This window comes from Cornus florida, unplaced genomic scaffold (genome assembly GCF_030987335.1).
Source record: "Cornus florida cultivar Cherokee Brave unplaced genomic scaffold, ASM3098733v1 CherokeeBrave_3.0.0_Hap2_Chr08, whole genome shotgun sequence".
Lineage (NCBI taxonomy): Eukaryota > Viridiplantae > Streptophyta > Magnoliopsida > Cornales > Cornaceae > Cornus > Cornus florida.
This window is the reverse complement of record NW_026775578.1, coordinates 97,961,887-97,977,593: the sequence shown is the minus strand read 5'-3', so window position 1 is coordinate 97,977,593 and position 15,707 is coordinate 97,961,887. Positions and strand designations below refer to the sequence as shown.

The window sequence follows — 15,707 nt, the reverse complement described above, 5'->3', positions numbered from 1 at the left end:
TGAGGAGTATAAGTACATGATAACTGATGAATGATGTCTTTAGCACAAAAATAAGTCTCGAAAGGGTTTGAGAAATATTCCTTGGCATTGTCAGAACGTAAAATTTTAATGGAACACCCAAACTGAGTTTTTATTTCTTTACAAAATATTTGAAAAATAGAAAGAGCGGTTTTTCATTAAAAACAACCAAGTCATACGAGAATGATCTTCCACAAAGGTCACAAAATAACGAAATTCAGTAAAAGAAGTATGCCTGATTGGTCCCCATACATCTGAATGAAGTAACTGAAAAGGACTAGCCTCACGATTATTAACTCTAGGTTTGAAAGATACACGACAATGCTCACTAAACTGACAAGCTTCATAAGACAACGACAAAACACGACTAAGACTTGGGACTTGACGCTACAAAATAGAGAGTGACGGGTGGCCAAGACAACAATGCCAATTGAAAGGAGACAAATAGGATTGAGGAGCAGTGGAATGATGCTCAAAATCAAGGTAATACAAGCCATCTATTTCATGTCCTATACCAATTTTCTTCTTCGTCGTAAGATCTTGAAAGACACAACATGTGGGATAAAATGTAACGGAGCAATGATGAGTTTTAGTAAGTTTACTAATAGACATCAAATTGAAAGGAAATTGAGGAACATATAGGACAAACGAAAGAGACATAGAAGAACTAAGATGAATTGTGCATAAACCCGAAACTTTAGTTGATGAGCCATTAGCAAGAGTAACACTTTGAGATGGAGTGACAGAATGAAAATCAGATAATAAATGAGAACTACCAGTCATATATCGGATGCGCTAGAGTTAAGAATCCATGGATTGTGATGGGAAGACAAGAGACATGCAGGCATACCTGATAGGGCGAAAGAAACCATGGTAGATGAGATGGATGTTTGTTGCTGAGTCGTAAGCTGAGCTACTCACTACATGGAATAGTGATCATGTCGGAATCAGCAATTTGGTGAGAGCCAATAGGTGGAGCAAATGAATGAGAACCATCCTCTGTAGAGGACACCTGATGTGCATAGGCAAAAGATTTTGGTTTCCCATGAAGTTCCCAATAATACTTGATATTGTGATTAGGAAGACTGCAGTGAGTACATGTTTTCGATTCTTTGCTAGGTATAATAGAATGTGTAATAGATTCTGCCATTTAACCAAGAGCAGATTGAAGAATGCACACAAAAAAAACTTAATGTAGTCCCCGGTGCCGAATGAAGCAACAGCACAGAGAGCTCACTGTCCCGAGAAGAAACTAGAGGCAAAAAATCTGAACTGAACCAAGTCTGCCGGATCTGCAACTGGGTCGGATCTGCAAACCTGTTTAGATGTAAACTCTGCCGGGATAGGCTAAACTGCCATGGGACAAACAAATACCAGTAGCCAAACAACCCACTTCTGCTTCTTCTTCTTCAACAAATTCTGCAACTTCCGGCCAAAAAAGACGACGGCAACCACTGACCAACAAACCGAGTCTCACAAAGCTAGCAAACACCTACACCGATGTATGAACCAAGATGATGATTTGATAATGAAGCCACCACACAGGCACGTTGATGACACAAAATCCAAACCAAGTCCATCTCAACACAATCGACAACTCGACAGATGACAACACACAACGACGACGAACACCTGTGATGGAGATAGTGACTAAAACACAGGGCGACACTATCAAGTAAAAATTCCACTCCGGCGACAGCAAAGAACTAGGTCGCGATGATGAAACAGATCGGAAATTTCACGATCTGAAAAAAAAAAAAAAACAAAACAAAACAAAAAAGACAAACTTTCTATGACGAAGAGGCCAACACACAGACTCCCTCTTCTTAACGGTGATGTCAACAAACAACTTCAAGCGGCACCGATCGGCACTCTGATACCATGTAGAAACTGAAGGAGAGAGAGACTGATGGAGGTTGCAATATACGTATTCTCATTCCATTACGCTAAAATGAAATAGGGAAAATATATACAAACAGAAGAAAGGCCTAATTACATAATGGCCACAAACTATAATTACAGTTTGGTCCTACATAAATATTCCAATAGAAGGAAAGGGGACTCTTTAGGGACTTCAAAGTTTTCCATCATTTGTACCATTTTTGTAGGGTTCTAGGGAGAAATTGTATATCCAAGGAGGATATTATTAATCTTTTGGACTCTTTGAGAGTTTAGAGGCCCTATTTGGTCTTGTGTAGCTTTTGAGGGATACGTTCCCTTTTGAAGGATTTTTCTAATGCACATATTACATATAAATAAAAAAATAAAAAGAAAAGAAGAAGAAGAAGATTGTTCGGGGTCACGTGACTCAGACAAAAGGAATGTGGTGAAGTTGGCATTACAAAAGTGAGGTGCTCATGTGGGATGCTTGCAGGAATGAAAGTTAGCAACATGCTCTTATAAGATTGAGTGGTGCCTTTTGGAAGGGCGTTTTGTCAAGTGGAAGACCCTAAGTGCAATTGGTCTAATGAAGGGATTTAATTAATGTGGAATAGAAGATGGTTCTCGATGGTTGACATTTGTAAAGGAAGATACTCCGTCTCTTGCTTGCTTTCCTTAGAGGAAGATGGATCGCAGTGTGCATACTTTAGTGTATGGCCCAATGGAGGATGCGGAGAGGAGAGTGTTCTGGGATGAGTTGGGAGCTACTAGAAGATGGAATCGTCCTTTGTGTGTGAGTGTTTGTGTGTGGGGGGCGGGGCGGGGGGGGTGGATTCTCATGGCTGTTCCACTAGAGGGAGGTGGACTGCAGCAATGAAGGATTTTTCAATGTTCATTGATATGCAGCAGCTTATGAATCTTCCGATGGAAGGTGCTTCCTACACATTGTCCAGCGAAAGACAGATTCCCACATTGTCTCGATTGGAAGATTCTCGCTCTCAGGGGAATGGGAAAAAAGATTTTCAGATGTTGCTCAGGTGGCCCTGGCAGATTGTTGGGGGGGGGGGGGGGTTGGGGGGGGGGGGGGGGTATTGTTGGGGTTAATGAAGGATAGGATGCCATTCAGATTTGAATATATGTGACTCCAAACAGAAAATTCAAAGGAGGAAGTGAAGATGTGGTGGGAAGACTACAAGGTCAGGGGTAGCCCAAGCTTCAAGCTTGTCAACAAGTTGGGAATGTTGAAGGCAGATATTAGGAAGTGGAACAAGGAGGTTCTTGGCATGAAGTGGTGGAAAAATAGAATTCTAACAAAGATAGCAGACTTGGACCAAAAAAAGAGACCGAGGTTTGGATGACTTGGAGACGAGTACAAGGGAGGAATACAAGGCGGAGATGGGAGAGATTGCTAAATTGGAGGAGACATAATGGCGTCAATAGTTTAGGGCTTTATTGTTAAGAGAAAGGGATCAGAATATGAAGTTCACTAATGCTCATCAGAAGGGTAACAACTTTGATAGGATTCGTATAGGTGGTACTTTTCTTAGCAAAGAGGATGATGTCAAAAGGGGTATTGCCTCATTCTCCCAACAAATATTCATAGAGCTATTGAGTTGGAGACCTAAACTTGATGATTTGGAGTTCTAGAGCATCTCGATGGTAGATTGGGATTGGTTGGAGAGGCATTTCGGGGTTGAGGAGGTGGAGTCGGCTTTGAAGAAATGCAATATAGATAAGACTCGAGGCCCAAACAAATTTACTATGGCCTTTTCACAACAGAATTGAGGGGTGGTTAAGACAAAAGTGATCCAATCCATTAATTCATTCAATTTGCATGGACAGTTTGAGAAGGGCCTGAACGCTTCCTTCATTTTTTTTTTTTTTTGGGGGGGGGGGGGGGGGGGGGGGGTGGGTGTTGGTTGGAAGGGGGCCATCCCGGTCAGTTGGAGGTGTTCAATCTTATCTTCGCAGATGAGACCTTGCAACATTGTGTCCTAGTGTGTTTTCAAGCAGTATCAGGTTTGAAGATCAATACCGGAAAGAGCGAGATAGTGCCATTGGGGAATGTTGGGGAGATTGATTGTAACATATTTGAGATTACCGTTGGGGAACACTCCAAGAGGGTGGCTTCCTGGGACCTGGTGGTGGAGCGGTTCAAGAATAGGCTTGCAATTTGGAAGTAGTATTTGTCTAAGGTGGTCCGCTTAACTCTTACAAAGAGTACATTATCCAGTCTCCCTATCTATTTCTTATTATAAATTCAGGTTCCCACTACAGTGGTGAAGAAGCTAGGGAAGTTGCAAGGAAACTTCCCATAGAGAGGGGCATGGATGAAGAGTTCAAGTTCCAACTAGTCAATTTGGAGAAGATGTGTAACCCTATTCAGATGGGAGGATTGGGTGTTAGGCCTATCAGTTTGTTCAACAAGGCTTTGTTAGGCAAGTGGCTATGAAGATTAAGGACAACGAGATCAAATTGTCTAGAATTCGTTATCGTGAGCAACTTCGGAGAGGATTGGGGTGGGTGGAGATCAGAGGAGGTGAGGAGTCCAATAGGGGTGGGGGTTTGAAAGTTCATCCAAAAGGGCGGGATGAATTTTCGAAACATATCTGATTTAGGGTAAGGAGTGGGAGGCTTGTACAGTTTTGGATTGATAAGTGGTGTGGTGATAGGCCTCTAGGGTGCATGTTCCTGAGCCTCTTTAGGATTGCCACAAACAAACAGTTTTTGGTTGCCGATTGTTATCATTTCGATCGGTAGGGTGACTTGGGATGTGCAGCTGGTGAGACATATTCATGCTAAGGAGTTGGAGCATGTTATAGAGTTGGTGGTGCTTTACCGCCAAGATGTAGGAGGGGATATAGAGGATGAGTGGATGTGGGTAGGGAATAGTGGAGGTAGATTTGTGGTTCAATCTTTCTATGAGAGATTGTTGGATGTTTGAGAGCACTCTTTTCCATGGAAGGCCATCTGGAGGACCAAAGCCCCTTTAAAAGTGGTGCTCTTTGGATGGACAGCAGCTCATGGAAGGATACTAATGATGGATAATCTAAGGAGGAGAAGACAGATTATTGTGAATTGGTGTTGCATGTGCAAAACGAACAAGAAAAAAGTGAATCACCTCCTTTCGTGCTGTCCCATGGCCTGGGATGGGTTGACTATGTTTTCTCTGCAGTGCTCGGTAACAGTTGGGTTATGCCGAGTCCCATGATGAGTTTACTTGAGTCTTCGAAGGGTTCTATAGTGTGGAGGCCAGCCTGAGATGCGTGCAGAGCAGCCCCCTTTCTCTTGTGGTGGGGTTTATGGCGTGAGCATAATAGAAGATGGAGAGGAGATCCCCATTTGGGTTCTCAAGTTCTCAATTCTTTTGGGTCCATGGGTGGAATTGTAAATCTGTCAAGGAATTTATGGACTTTGTGGATACTTTGAAAGTATAGATATAGTTATTTTAGTGCAATGTAATTGGGATGTACTCCCCCTTTGAGCACTCATTAATGAAAAATTAATGCTGACAAGTAATTCAATATTTTCGGGTTCCCCTTAATAAAATTAGCATCATCACTTACAACATCGTATTGCACCTATCTGGTGCAGGCAACATGAAGTTCCAAAATTCCAGGTTAAGGCATGGAATTACTCCTTTTAACACTCCTCTACAACTTCACATTTTTAGAATAAAAGTACACCAATTTAATTGAAATGTGAATGTCAAAAAGAAGTGGAGGATTTGGAATTGCTAACAAAGGACATCATAGCCTTACCTCCCCAATTCCAAAGTTGCCCCTCATCGGTCACTGCCATAGTAAAAAAACCACCACAGGAAACAGCAGCCACAGGCACAGGTAATGCTTTTACTTTGGAAGGAATGCTAAATCCACCTGCCTCACTTGGGCCACGACCAGGACCAAGGCCCAGTCTACCTTCTCCTTCATCTCGACCCCAAGTATAAAGTTCACCTGCATCAAATGACCAAATAACCTTATAAAAGAACAATTAAAACAAATAAAGACATTAATTTCTATATCCTTTCCAATATATAAAAAAAAAATCTAGAAAAGGTATGCAGCATAAAAGGATAATTTTAAGCAAATAAGCTATACCATGTCATTAGCAAGATAATTTCCAGTCTCCCAGTCTGCAATCTGGTTGAATACATACTCCTAAATTATATTTATCCTAATTTTTCCCCCTTCTTTGGAAGGTCTGGCTTCTCTCAGTTACAAGGTAATCCAATATACTTGGTTACAAATCAGAGCATTTTCTACAAACAAACATATATCTATATGCCTTAGTGTATTTGTAATTTGGAGGTAGAAATATAATCAACTAGAAGAGACAATTACTAGGGAGAAACAGCACCTCTAGTACTGACTGCATGAGCTTACTAATTTTGCCAACTAACATGGGAAATGGAAATTGAGGACTAAATCTAACCTAAAATTACCTAACTTTCAAAGTACAATGATGTGTTTTGGGAAAAGAGAACCTGAAAACAGTTTTTCTTTTACCAGTATCTGAAACTAGTTGATTAATTTAATAAGGTCTGAAGTTATAAATCCGTATCAATGTTTTGTCACCATCCAATTATATGCTGTTGAATTCCGGATTTAGATCCCTATTTTCTAGGGAAGAGATTTTTATTTTAGTTAAGTTGAATTTGTGAAAATAGAAAGTAGGAGATTTGGTTACTTGATTTTTTTATTTTCAAATCTGTTAGTTATTAGATTTGATCTTCTTTCCTGGAATTAGCTACTAGAATTAAGGAGATTTAAGTATAGGTTAGTTGTATTTTTCTCCAATAAATTCTTTGTACCCTACGGTTTCCAGAATGAATGAAATAAGGGATTATTTTACCCTTTTTTTTCTTCATGTTTCAGGGGCTAGATGGTTTGTATCCTTTGTTGATGACCACACTCGAACTACTTGGATATTTCTTATGAAAGAAAAATCAGAAGTTTGGTCTAATCTTCAAACACTTCAACACCATGATCCAAACACAATTTCAAGCCAAAATCCAAGTCTTTCGAACAGACAATGGTAGAGAATATTTTCATTCTATTCTCGGGGATTACCTAATAAGTAATGGCATTATTCACCAAAGTTCTTGTGTGGACACCCCACAACAAAATGGAGTCGCCGAAAGAAAAAATAGACACCTTCTAGAAGTTGCAAGGTCTCTCATGTTCACAACTCGTATTCCAACATCTCTGGGGAGAAGCAGTTCTTACAGCTGCCTATCTCATCAATAGGATGCCATCTAGAGTTCTAAAATTCCAAACCCCTTGCCAAACCCTCACCTGAATCTATTCTCAAACTAGAATCATTTCTTCCTTACCATTAAAAGTGTTTGGTTGTTCAACATCTGTTCATGTTCACCAACATCACAGAAGCAAGCTTGATCCTAGGGCCATAAAGTGTGTATTTCTAGGTTATTCTCCCGATCAGAAAGGTTATAAATGCTATTCTCCTGCCACTAGGAAATTTTATCATTCTATGGATGTAACCTTTTTTGAAAATGAACCTTTCTACCCCAAAACTCATATTCAGGGGAAGAACTCAAACACACAAGAATATTAATTTTGGTTTCATGAGGATATTGTCAGACCTAATTCACCAGTTACATTGCCCATTTCACCGATTCCTCCTTCACACAATACCCAGCCAGAGTCCACTCAAATCACAGATTCCCAGAATACCCAATCTGAACCCACACAAAACACTAACTCTCAAACCAACACACAGTGTGCAAATAATAAAGAGTTACATGTTTATTCAAGGAGACAGAAAATTCAAAAGGAGATAGAGCATCATACACTTCCCGAGCAGAACCAGGATTCCAACCCGAGTTCAAACAATCCTGAGTCACTTCCAGGTAATACAGTTAATGATATTTGTCCTGTTACTTGAAGAATTAAAAGTTCCAACTGAGAAGACAATGAAGATGTTCTGTGACAGTCAGGCAGCAATAAGTATTGCTAAGAACCCGGTTCACCACGACAGAAGCAAGCACGTGGAGATTGATCGCCACTTCATCAAAGAGAAGATCAAGGAAAGAATAATCAAGATGGTGTACACTCCTACATACAATCAAATTGCAGACATCCTTACTAAAGCACTTCCAAGAACTAATTTTGATGCTTTAATCACCAAGCTAGGAATGATTGACATCTATTCACCAGCTTGAGGGGGAGTGTTGAATTCCGGATTTAGATCCCTATTTTCTAGGGAAGATATTTTTATTTTAGTTAAGTTGAATTTGTGAATATAGAAAGTAGGAGATTTGGTTACTTGATTTTTTTATTTTCAAATCTGTTAGTTATTAGATTTGATCTTCTTTCCTGTAATTAGCTGCTAGAATTAAGGAGATTTAATTATAGGTTGGTTGTATTTTTCTCCTATAAATTCTTTGTACCCTACGGTTTCCAGAATGAATGAAATAAGGGATTACTTTACCCTTTTTTTTCTTCATATGCCAAGTCCAATGTTCTGTTCAAAAATTTTGCAATAACTAAAAGTAGCCAATTATACAATTTTAGTCTAGCACAGCTCTGATTTAGACCATAGCTTGATACCTAAACTATAAGCACGCCTACAATCTGTTGAGACGTGGATCAGGTTGATTCAAATTAATTGAATCTAGACCAAAAGAATAGGTGCAACTGCAACCAGACAGTTTTTAATTTTATGTTTGATCATCCAATTCCTTGTATCAATTCTAAACATCTTGATTTTATCGCGTACATCTGCTTATGTAAGGGCATTAATTTTTCCTCACTGGGGCTTTACATATTAGTAACAGAACTTCGCATATTACACAGCCTATCCCAACTCCCAAGCAGAGAAAAAAGAAGAGCATTGCATTACTTGACAACCAGCGTAAGACTCTGTCAAAGACCTATGACCATGAATCCTTAGAATATACAGAACATGTTAAGTGTGGCGTCCTAGTGCGTTTGAATAATAGGAAGTAGAGGAAAGGAAATCATAGAATCTCGTTTCCTTTACTTTCAACATTCATTACATATAAATTGATTGTCAGACCCTTGTAAACATATATGCTGAGAATATTTGAGTAGATGCCAGGATGTTCTCTTTAATTGATATGTTGCATCAGCTTCTACATGATTCAAAAAAGGGTCAGGTGGTGCCCAGATGCAGTACAAAGTGCACAAGAATTCCCCCGTCGTTCTGGACAAGCACAGATAAAGAATTTAAATCTATGATAGGAATTTCAGATTAGGCTCTTGTTATGTAAGAACATTGAAAGATAAAGAGATTTAGTTGGTAGAAACTACGATAAGGAGGAGGATTAAATCAAGGAATTTCACCCTCTTGTTATCATCAACACAATGAAAAAGAAAATCACATTTGAAAGCTCAGAAATTGGCCGAATTGTAATAAAGGGAAGAGCAGCCATTCAGCTGGCTAGTTGTTTCAATAGAAAACTGATGAGCAATTAACAAGAAGATTTGTCAAGTTGAAGCAAAGTAAGCTTAAAACTTCAATCACATTAGTAACATTAATCATAAAAATCTTAAGATTTTTCTATAATTGAATTTAATTTAATTAATTGAACACCAGCAGTTTCCATGCATTAGAGGCATAAAAGGGCATGGCAACATCGAAATTTACAGGGATAAAGCCAGTAATGATTAGAAATTTCACATGGAAGGCTCCACTCATTTTTGTCATGGACATAATCGTTGACAGATTTTGAATATATATATTGAATTTGCTTTCTGAGCATACTGTTGAGTGACAAACTGAGAATAAAATATGCAACTCAATTGTAACAGCCAACCTGTGAAGTCATCTGAGTTCCCCGTCAATTTTTACACCCACAAAAAGAAATTATTGGAAGCTCTGATATATATATATACACACACACACACACTCTAACCTAACCCAAATGTATCAATCCAGAGTCGGAAAAATAAAAACAGAAAACACTGATCTCAAAGTAAACTTTTACGAGTTAGCAATGCGAAGATAGAAATCTTTCAGTAAATTATCAAACCAAACAATAAACAGTGTCAGACCTGATTTGGTGATAGCAGCAGTATGAGTCCCACTAGTTGCGATGTGACATATTTCTCCCTCCCAAGAACCTTCCACCAATCTAGGGAGCAATTCTCTATGATAAACTGAATGCCCAAGAGCGCCAAAACCACCATAACCCCTGGAAACTTCATTATTAATGATAAAAACATCAAGTTATGATGCCAACTAGGTTGAGTAATCTGAATCATAAAATCATTTATTTGATTATTTAATTATGATAGGTTTTTTTTAACTCAGAATGATCAAAAAGCATTCCATTTCTTTTACATAGGAATTCAAGATGAACTATAGTTGACCCTCAAATAGCTAATAATCATCCAATATAACAAAAAATAAATAAAAATACTACTCAACAGGACTTTATCTATATATATATATATATATATATTCATAGTTGGTACTCACTTCCCCCCTCCCCCCACCCCAAAGAATTGTTTGCACCTAGCAGGAATTGATAGTGAGACCTGATGCTTCATGAGGCAACAGGACTCTACGTATTTGGTTGTAATGCAATTCTGATTGTGAAACAAAATGTGCAAAATGACTAAAAATATCTGAATAATGACAACGGCTGAATTATGAACCGAGCCAAGCAGAGACAGGCAGGGCTCTAGCTTTTTTGGCTCAGCTCGCCAAGGTTGGACAAATGCTCAGGCTTAGCTCATATTCGGGTAACCATGAAAAGTGAGCTTCCCCTAGCCAAGTTCGAGCTTGGTTCAACATTGTTCAGCCAGGCTCGAGCTTGACCTTGGCTCAGCTTGAGCTCATTTGAACTTGGTTCGACATTGTTAAGCCAAGCTTGAGCTTGACCCTGGGTGAGCTTGAGTTCATTTGCTTCTTTTTGGTTTTTCGAATGTAGGTTATATATATATGCATACATCAGTTTGTTTGTATATAAATATATAATGTAGAGAACATAGGCACCCATATATACAAAGAGAGACATATAGATGAAGAACTACATGTCTATCGCCTCTTACTCCGCCTTCCGATATTAGATTTTGAGTCTCCTTCATACTAAGAGGCATTAATATGAACGCAGGACACAATTACAACAAGACAAGATAAATCTTTAAAAATTTGGAGACGAACGCAGCATGGGCATGGCAATCAAATATTTTTGAAGCAAAGAAATATATTATAAGTCAAATAATGTTCTATAACTGTAACATGACAGTTGTAATTTGTTAATCAGATAATTTTTAATTTTTAATTAACCATGTCTTGCAGAGAAAGACACAACAAGATACAGCATTTTTAAGCACGTGCTTGTTTGTGTATGTATATACATATGTATACACATAAGAGTCAAACCTTAGACCTGATGCTTCCTGAGGCACCAGGCCAGGTGACTTACCCGCTTGTGTCAACCCCTTAAATATAAATTGATGGCTCCTCTCCTACTTTCATGCTCACTCATTCAGCGAGTCATTCCTTTGTATTTTTACATGTAGTTAAGCTATACATGATATTTTATATAAACTTTCCCTATGATTTATCTTACTATCATGCTTTTTTCCAGATCAAAAAGGTGTCTTACAATTTGATCAGGTTCATTGATCACATGTTAGGACATGCTCAAGAAGTGTTAGCTATGTATCTGACTAAGAATCTCTTTTTAATTCAATTATTAATAAGCTAAAGATGTGTCGGAGACATGTTCAGGAGTGCCCAACACTTTTTTGACTCTGATAATGCTACTTCATAGATTTGTCCATTCTTCTTAGCCTTTGTGGTTGTCTTTAGACTTCGAAAGAACACATTCGATATTCACCTCCCATGTCCAGTCCAATCTAGAATCTTCTCCAACAAATGACAGTGATAGTGGTTGATTCAGCTGCGAGAGATTTCTGAACAAAGAGGGGGTGGGGACTTAAAACAAGGAGATGAAACAGAAGGGGGGCGGGGGGAGGGAATGAGAGATTAGAGAAGAGAGATGAACAAACTAGGGAGAGAGACATCATATGCGAGAGAGCAGGAGAGGAAAGGGTCATATACCTGGTGCAGTCTCAGCTAATTGAGTGTATTGTTTTCATGAGCTCATACAAACCAAGTCGGGCATTCTTTGTGGGGGCGGGGGGAGGGAATGGGAGATTAGAGAAGAGAGATGAACGAACTAGGGAGAGAGACATCATATGCAAGGGGGAGGTCTCAGAAAGGGTCATTACCTAGTGCAGTCTCAGCTAATTTTGTTTTTTTTCCTGAATGGGACAAATTTTATTGATACAAGAATAAATAAGTACATGGGAAAAGTGATCAAAACTGACCACAATAAACAACTAAGATTACATCCATGAGAAGAAGTAGGAAAAGCTTTTGATCTATGCCAAAGAAAAACAAACAGAAATGTGAAAGACACAAAGGAACTGCAGCAATTTCAACTTCCAGCAACATCAAATAAGAATGCTAGATCAGTTAAAGAAAGGTCAACTGCATCAAGGGCTTCAAAGCAAGCTTTCACTGCCAGCTGATGAGGGTTGAGAGAGTGTCCACCATGAACCTTATTATTTCTTTCATTCCAAATGCACCATAAGGTGGCTGTAAACAAATACCTCAATAGTTTGTCTTTCATTGTGTGAGATGTGGAATGAGCTTCAAAGTATTAGGACTTGAACTAAATGAATATTTTCTTGAAGTCCTAAATAAGGATGGAATGAAATTGACCCTATGTTAAACTCAAAAGGAGGATGAAATCTTCATAACAAGCCAACTTGGATTGCTCTTTAAGCACTGGTCAACTCATTTATCCGAGTGGCATCTCTAGCAAAAGCTTAAACTGGTTCCATCAACTCATACATAGCAGAAAGTAGCCATTATTGGCTTCGCAACTGATCCCAAAAGGACCCGGCTGATTATAACCTAACAGTAGAACACTTGACGAAGTTGATCAGTCTACTTGTCTAGCCAAACTAGTCGACTGCTCTTCATGACAGTAGATTGTTTCTGACATTTCAAATGTAACGGTGTGGCGACCTATGTGGGTGGGTGTTGTGAGACATTGGGTGAGCTACAGATTACACAACCCCACATTGCCTGGGTAAGGCAAAGGTGAAGTGCTTATATGTGCTAGTGTTATCTCTTAATGGTACAAGGCCTTTTGGGATAAAACTCAATAACAAAACCGTGCGAGCTTAAGCTTAAAGCAAATAATATCATACCATGTAGTGGAGTGGGTTGTTATAAATGGTATCAGAGACTCACCCGGCCAGAAGTGTGCCAATGAGGACGCCGGGCCTCTTAGGGGGTGGATTGTGGCAACTTTGTGGGCGGTGTGCGCAGGTGGATGCGAGGCACTGGCAGGCTACCATTGCTAGTAAGCTACGGGTGCACGATCCCACATCACCTAGGTGTGGAAAAGAGGAAGTACTTATATGTGTTAGTATTATCTCTAAATGGTATGAGGTCTTTTAGGGTAAAACCCAAAAATAAAACCATGATGGCTCAGGTCCAAAGCGAACAATATCATACCATGTGGTGGAGTGAGCTATTAAAAATAGTATCAGAGCTGGAGCCCAGCCGGAAGTGTGGTCAATGAGGATGTTAGGCCACTTGGAGGGGTGATTGTGGCGACCTATGTTAGCAGGTGTAGTGAGACACTGGGCGAGTTATAGATTGCACAATCCCACATTGCTTGGGTAACGTAAAGGTGAAATACTTATATGTGCTAGTACTACCTCCAAATAGTACGAGGCCTTTTGGGATAAAACCCAGAACAAAACCGAACAGGTTTAAGCCCGAAGTAGACAATATCATACCATGTGGTAGAGTAAAATGTTACAAACGGCTAGCACAGCAATCCCAATGAGTGCCAAATGTGTCTAACGGCTATATTTCAAAAATGGGATTATAAATTATCCTTGTAATGGTCATTTACAAGTGAGAGAGAGAAAGAGATTTCTACCACTGTTCGTACATTTTCATTATCATTTGTTGGTAGAAGCTACTTTTGAGCTTTAGACCTTGAATTGGTAACACCACTATTGAACATAAACCTTGCATTATCATTCATAGTGTTTAAAATACTAGAGAAGAGCTTTCTATGGAATACTTAATGTATTAGTAAGTCTAGGTGTGTAAGCTTAAATATGCACATCTATCTTTCACAGATGTCATTGTAACTCTGGGAACTTAATTCCTATCCTTTGAGAGTGTTGAAGACCAAGTGCTCCTTGGGAAAGCTTGTAAATTGAAACAATCATGACAATATTTACAATCAATCACGGGAGTTCTGCCCATCTGGAAGTAGGCTAGAAATCAATGTCTGAATGATTTTAAAGCAACTATAGGATTAAAATTTTAGAATACTGTGTTAAAAATAAATTAATATATAAATGATTTGATTGCAGTATTACTGACCATGTGAAGACTTGTCCAAGAGAGTTAAGAGCAACGGAATGAAGCCCACCAAGAGCAACCCTTCGAATGCAATCTAAATTAGGGTTTAAGGTGGGGAAGAATAGAGAGTTCTCATGGCCAAAGCCGAGTCGACCACCATCACCTTTGCCCCAGATCCAGAAATTGCCATCCACCAGCAGTGCCGAATGAAAAAGGCCGCAAAAGATACCCACATCCATAGCCACATTGTTATTGTTGTTGTTGTTAAGTGGGGATGGCGGTAAAGTGGTGGTGAGACAGCCAGGAATTGGGTGGGAAATGCGGAAAGAGGGAGGGAGGACGAGGGAGGCAACAGGAGCCGGGTATAGTCGGATCTCTTCGATACCTCCGCCCAGTTGGCCAGAGGCGCCATGCCCCCACGAAAAGAGTTGAACCGTGATTGCGTCACCGCCACCTCCACCGCCAAGATTGGTGGTGGTGGTGGTGGTGGTGGGTTTGTTAAAATAATCCCAAACAACAGGTACTTTACTGTTGTTGGAGGAGGAGGAAGCAGCAGCAGCAGTAGATGAATGAGAGGAAAACAAAATATAACGCCAATAGGAGAGGGACATGGCAGGGAATCCGGCATGACGTTGCCGAATCCACGTACGGCTCATTGTAAATTCATACGCAGCCAGTCAGTCACTCACTCCCCCTTCTTCAATCTTCACCAGCTTCTCCTGGGAGGCTTTCCTACTTGGTTTAGTTTTTTTTTTTTGGGGGAGTTGAAGTTTCTTCCATTTCTCCGAAATAAATATAAACAAATCATTATTATTAGGCTAAATTGTAGAAAAGCGAATTCTACTTTCAATTTATGGCAAGAAACTCCTCCAAAAAAAATTTGACAATTAACCCTAAATTATTTAAGTTGTTGCAAAAATGATGTTATTATTATGAAAATGTCCCTTAGTATAAATTCAAAAAATGGTTTTTCTTAATATAAAATTAAAATTAATACAAATAATTAAAAAAAAAAATTACCATGCATTTATAAGGAAATAAAAAATACCTTGAAATAATTTTTTTTAAATAATAATAAAATGTAAAAATCATTTTAAATCCAACTAAATTTTCTTAAATTTACATTAAAGGGGCATTTTCATTTTATAACTTCACTTTAATGGTGTGCATCTTTAACAATTTTCTTAAAGTTTTATTTTTTAAAAAGTTATAAAGGAAAAAATAAAAATAAAATAAAAAATATTTCTTAAATTTATTTTAAAGGAGATTTGCATCATTATAACATCATTTTGCAATAAATTAGTTATTTAGGGAGATTTTTTGTTAAGTTTTTTTTTCATGCCGATTTCTTGTCAAAAATTAAAAGTAAAAAGGATTTTTTGCAATTTACTCTTATTATTATTTGCTTAAAG

The 15,707-nt window shown here is 38.8% G+C and overlaps 1 protein-coding gene across 2 annotated transcripts in view; it reads right to left on the bottom strand.

The window, feature by feature from the left end:
* Nucleotides 1-15,085, bottom strand: part of LOC132268303 (RCC1 domain-containing protein RUG3, mitochondrial) — a 45,458-nt gene extending 30,373 nt beyond the window's left edge. Inside the window, exons 1-3 of one of the 2 annotated variants that reach the window (XM_059769138.1) lie at nucleotides 14,317-15,085; nucleotides 9,939-10,078; nucleotides 5,661-5,855 (exon numbers count right to left, since the gene is read on the bottom strand). In XM_059769138.1, coding sequence (XP_059625121.1) covers nucleotides 5,661-5,855; nucleotides 9,939-10,078; nucleotides 14,317-14,951 — 970 coding nt within the window. In that variant the 5' untranslated portion in view covers nucleotides 14,952-15,085. The remainder of the gene's footprint in view (nucleotides 1-5,660; nucleotides 5,856-9,938; nucleotides 10,079-14,316) is intronic. The other variant, XM_059769137.1, reaches the window with a different exon arrangement.
* Nucleotides 15,086-15,707: the final 622 nt, after the last annotated feature.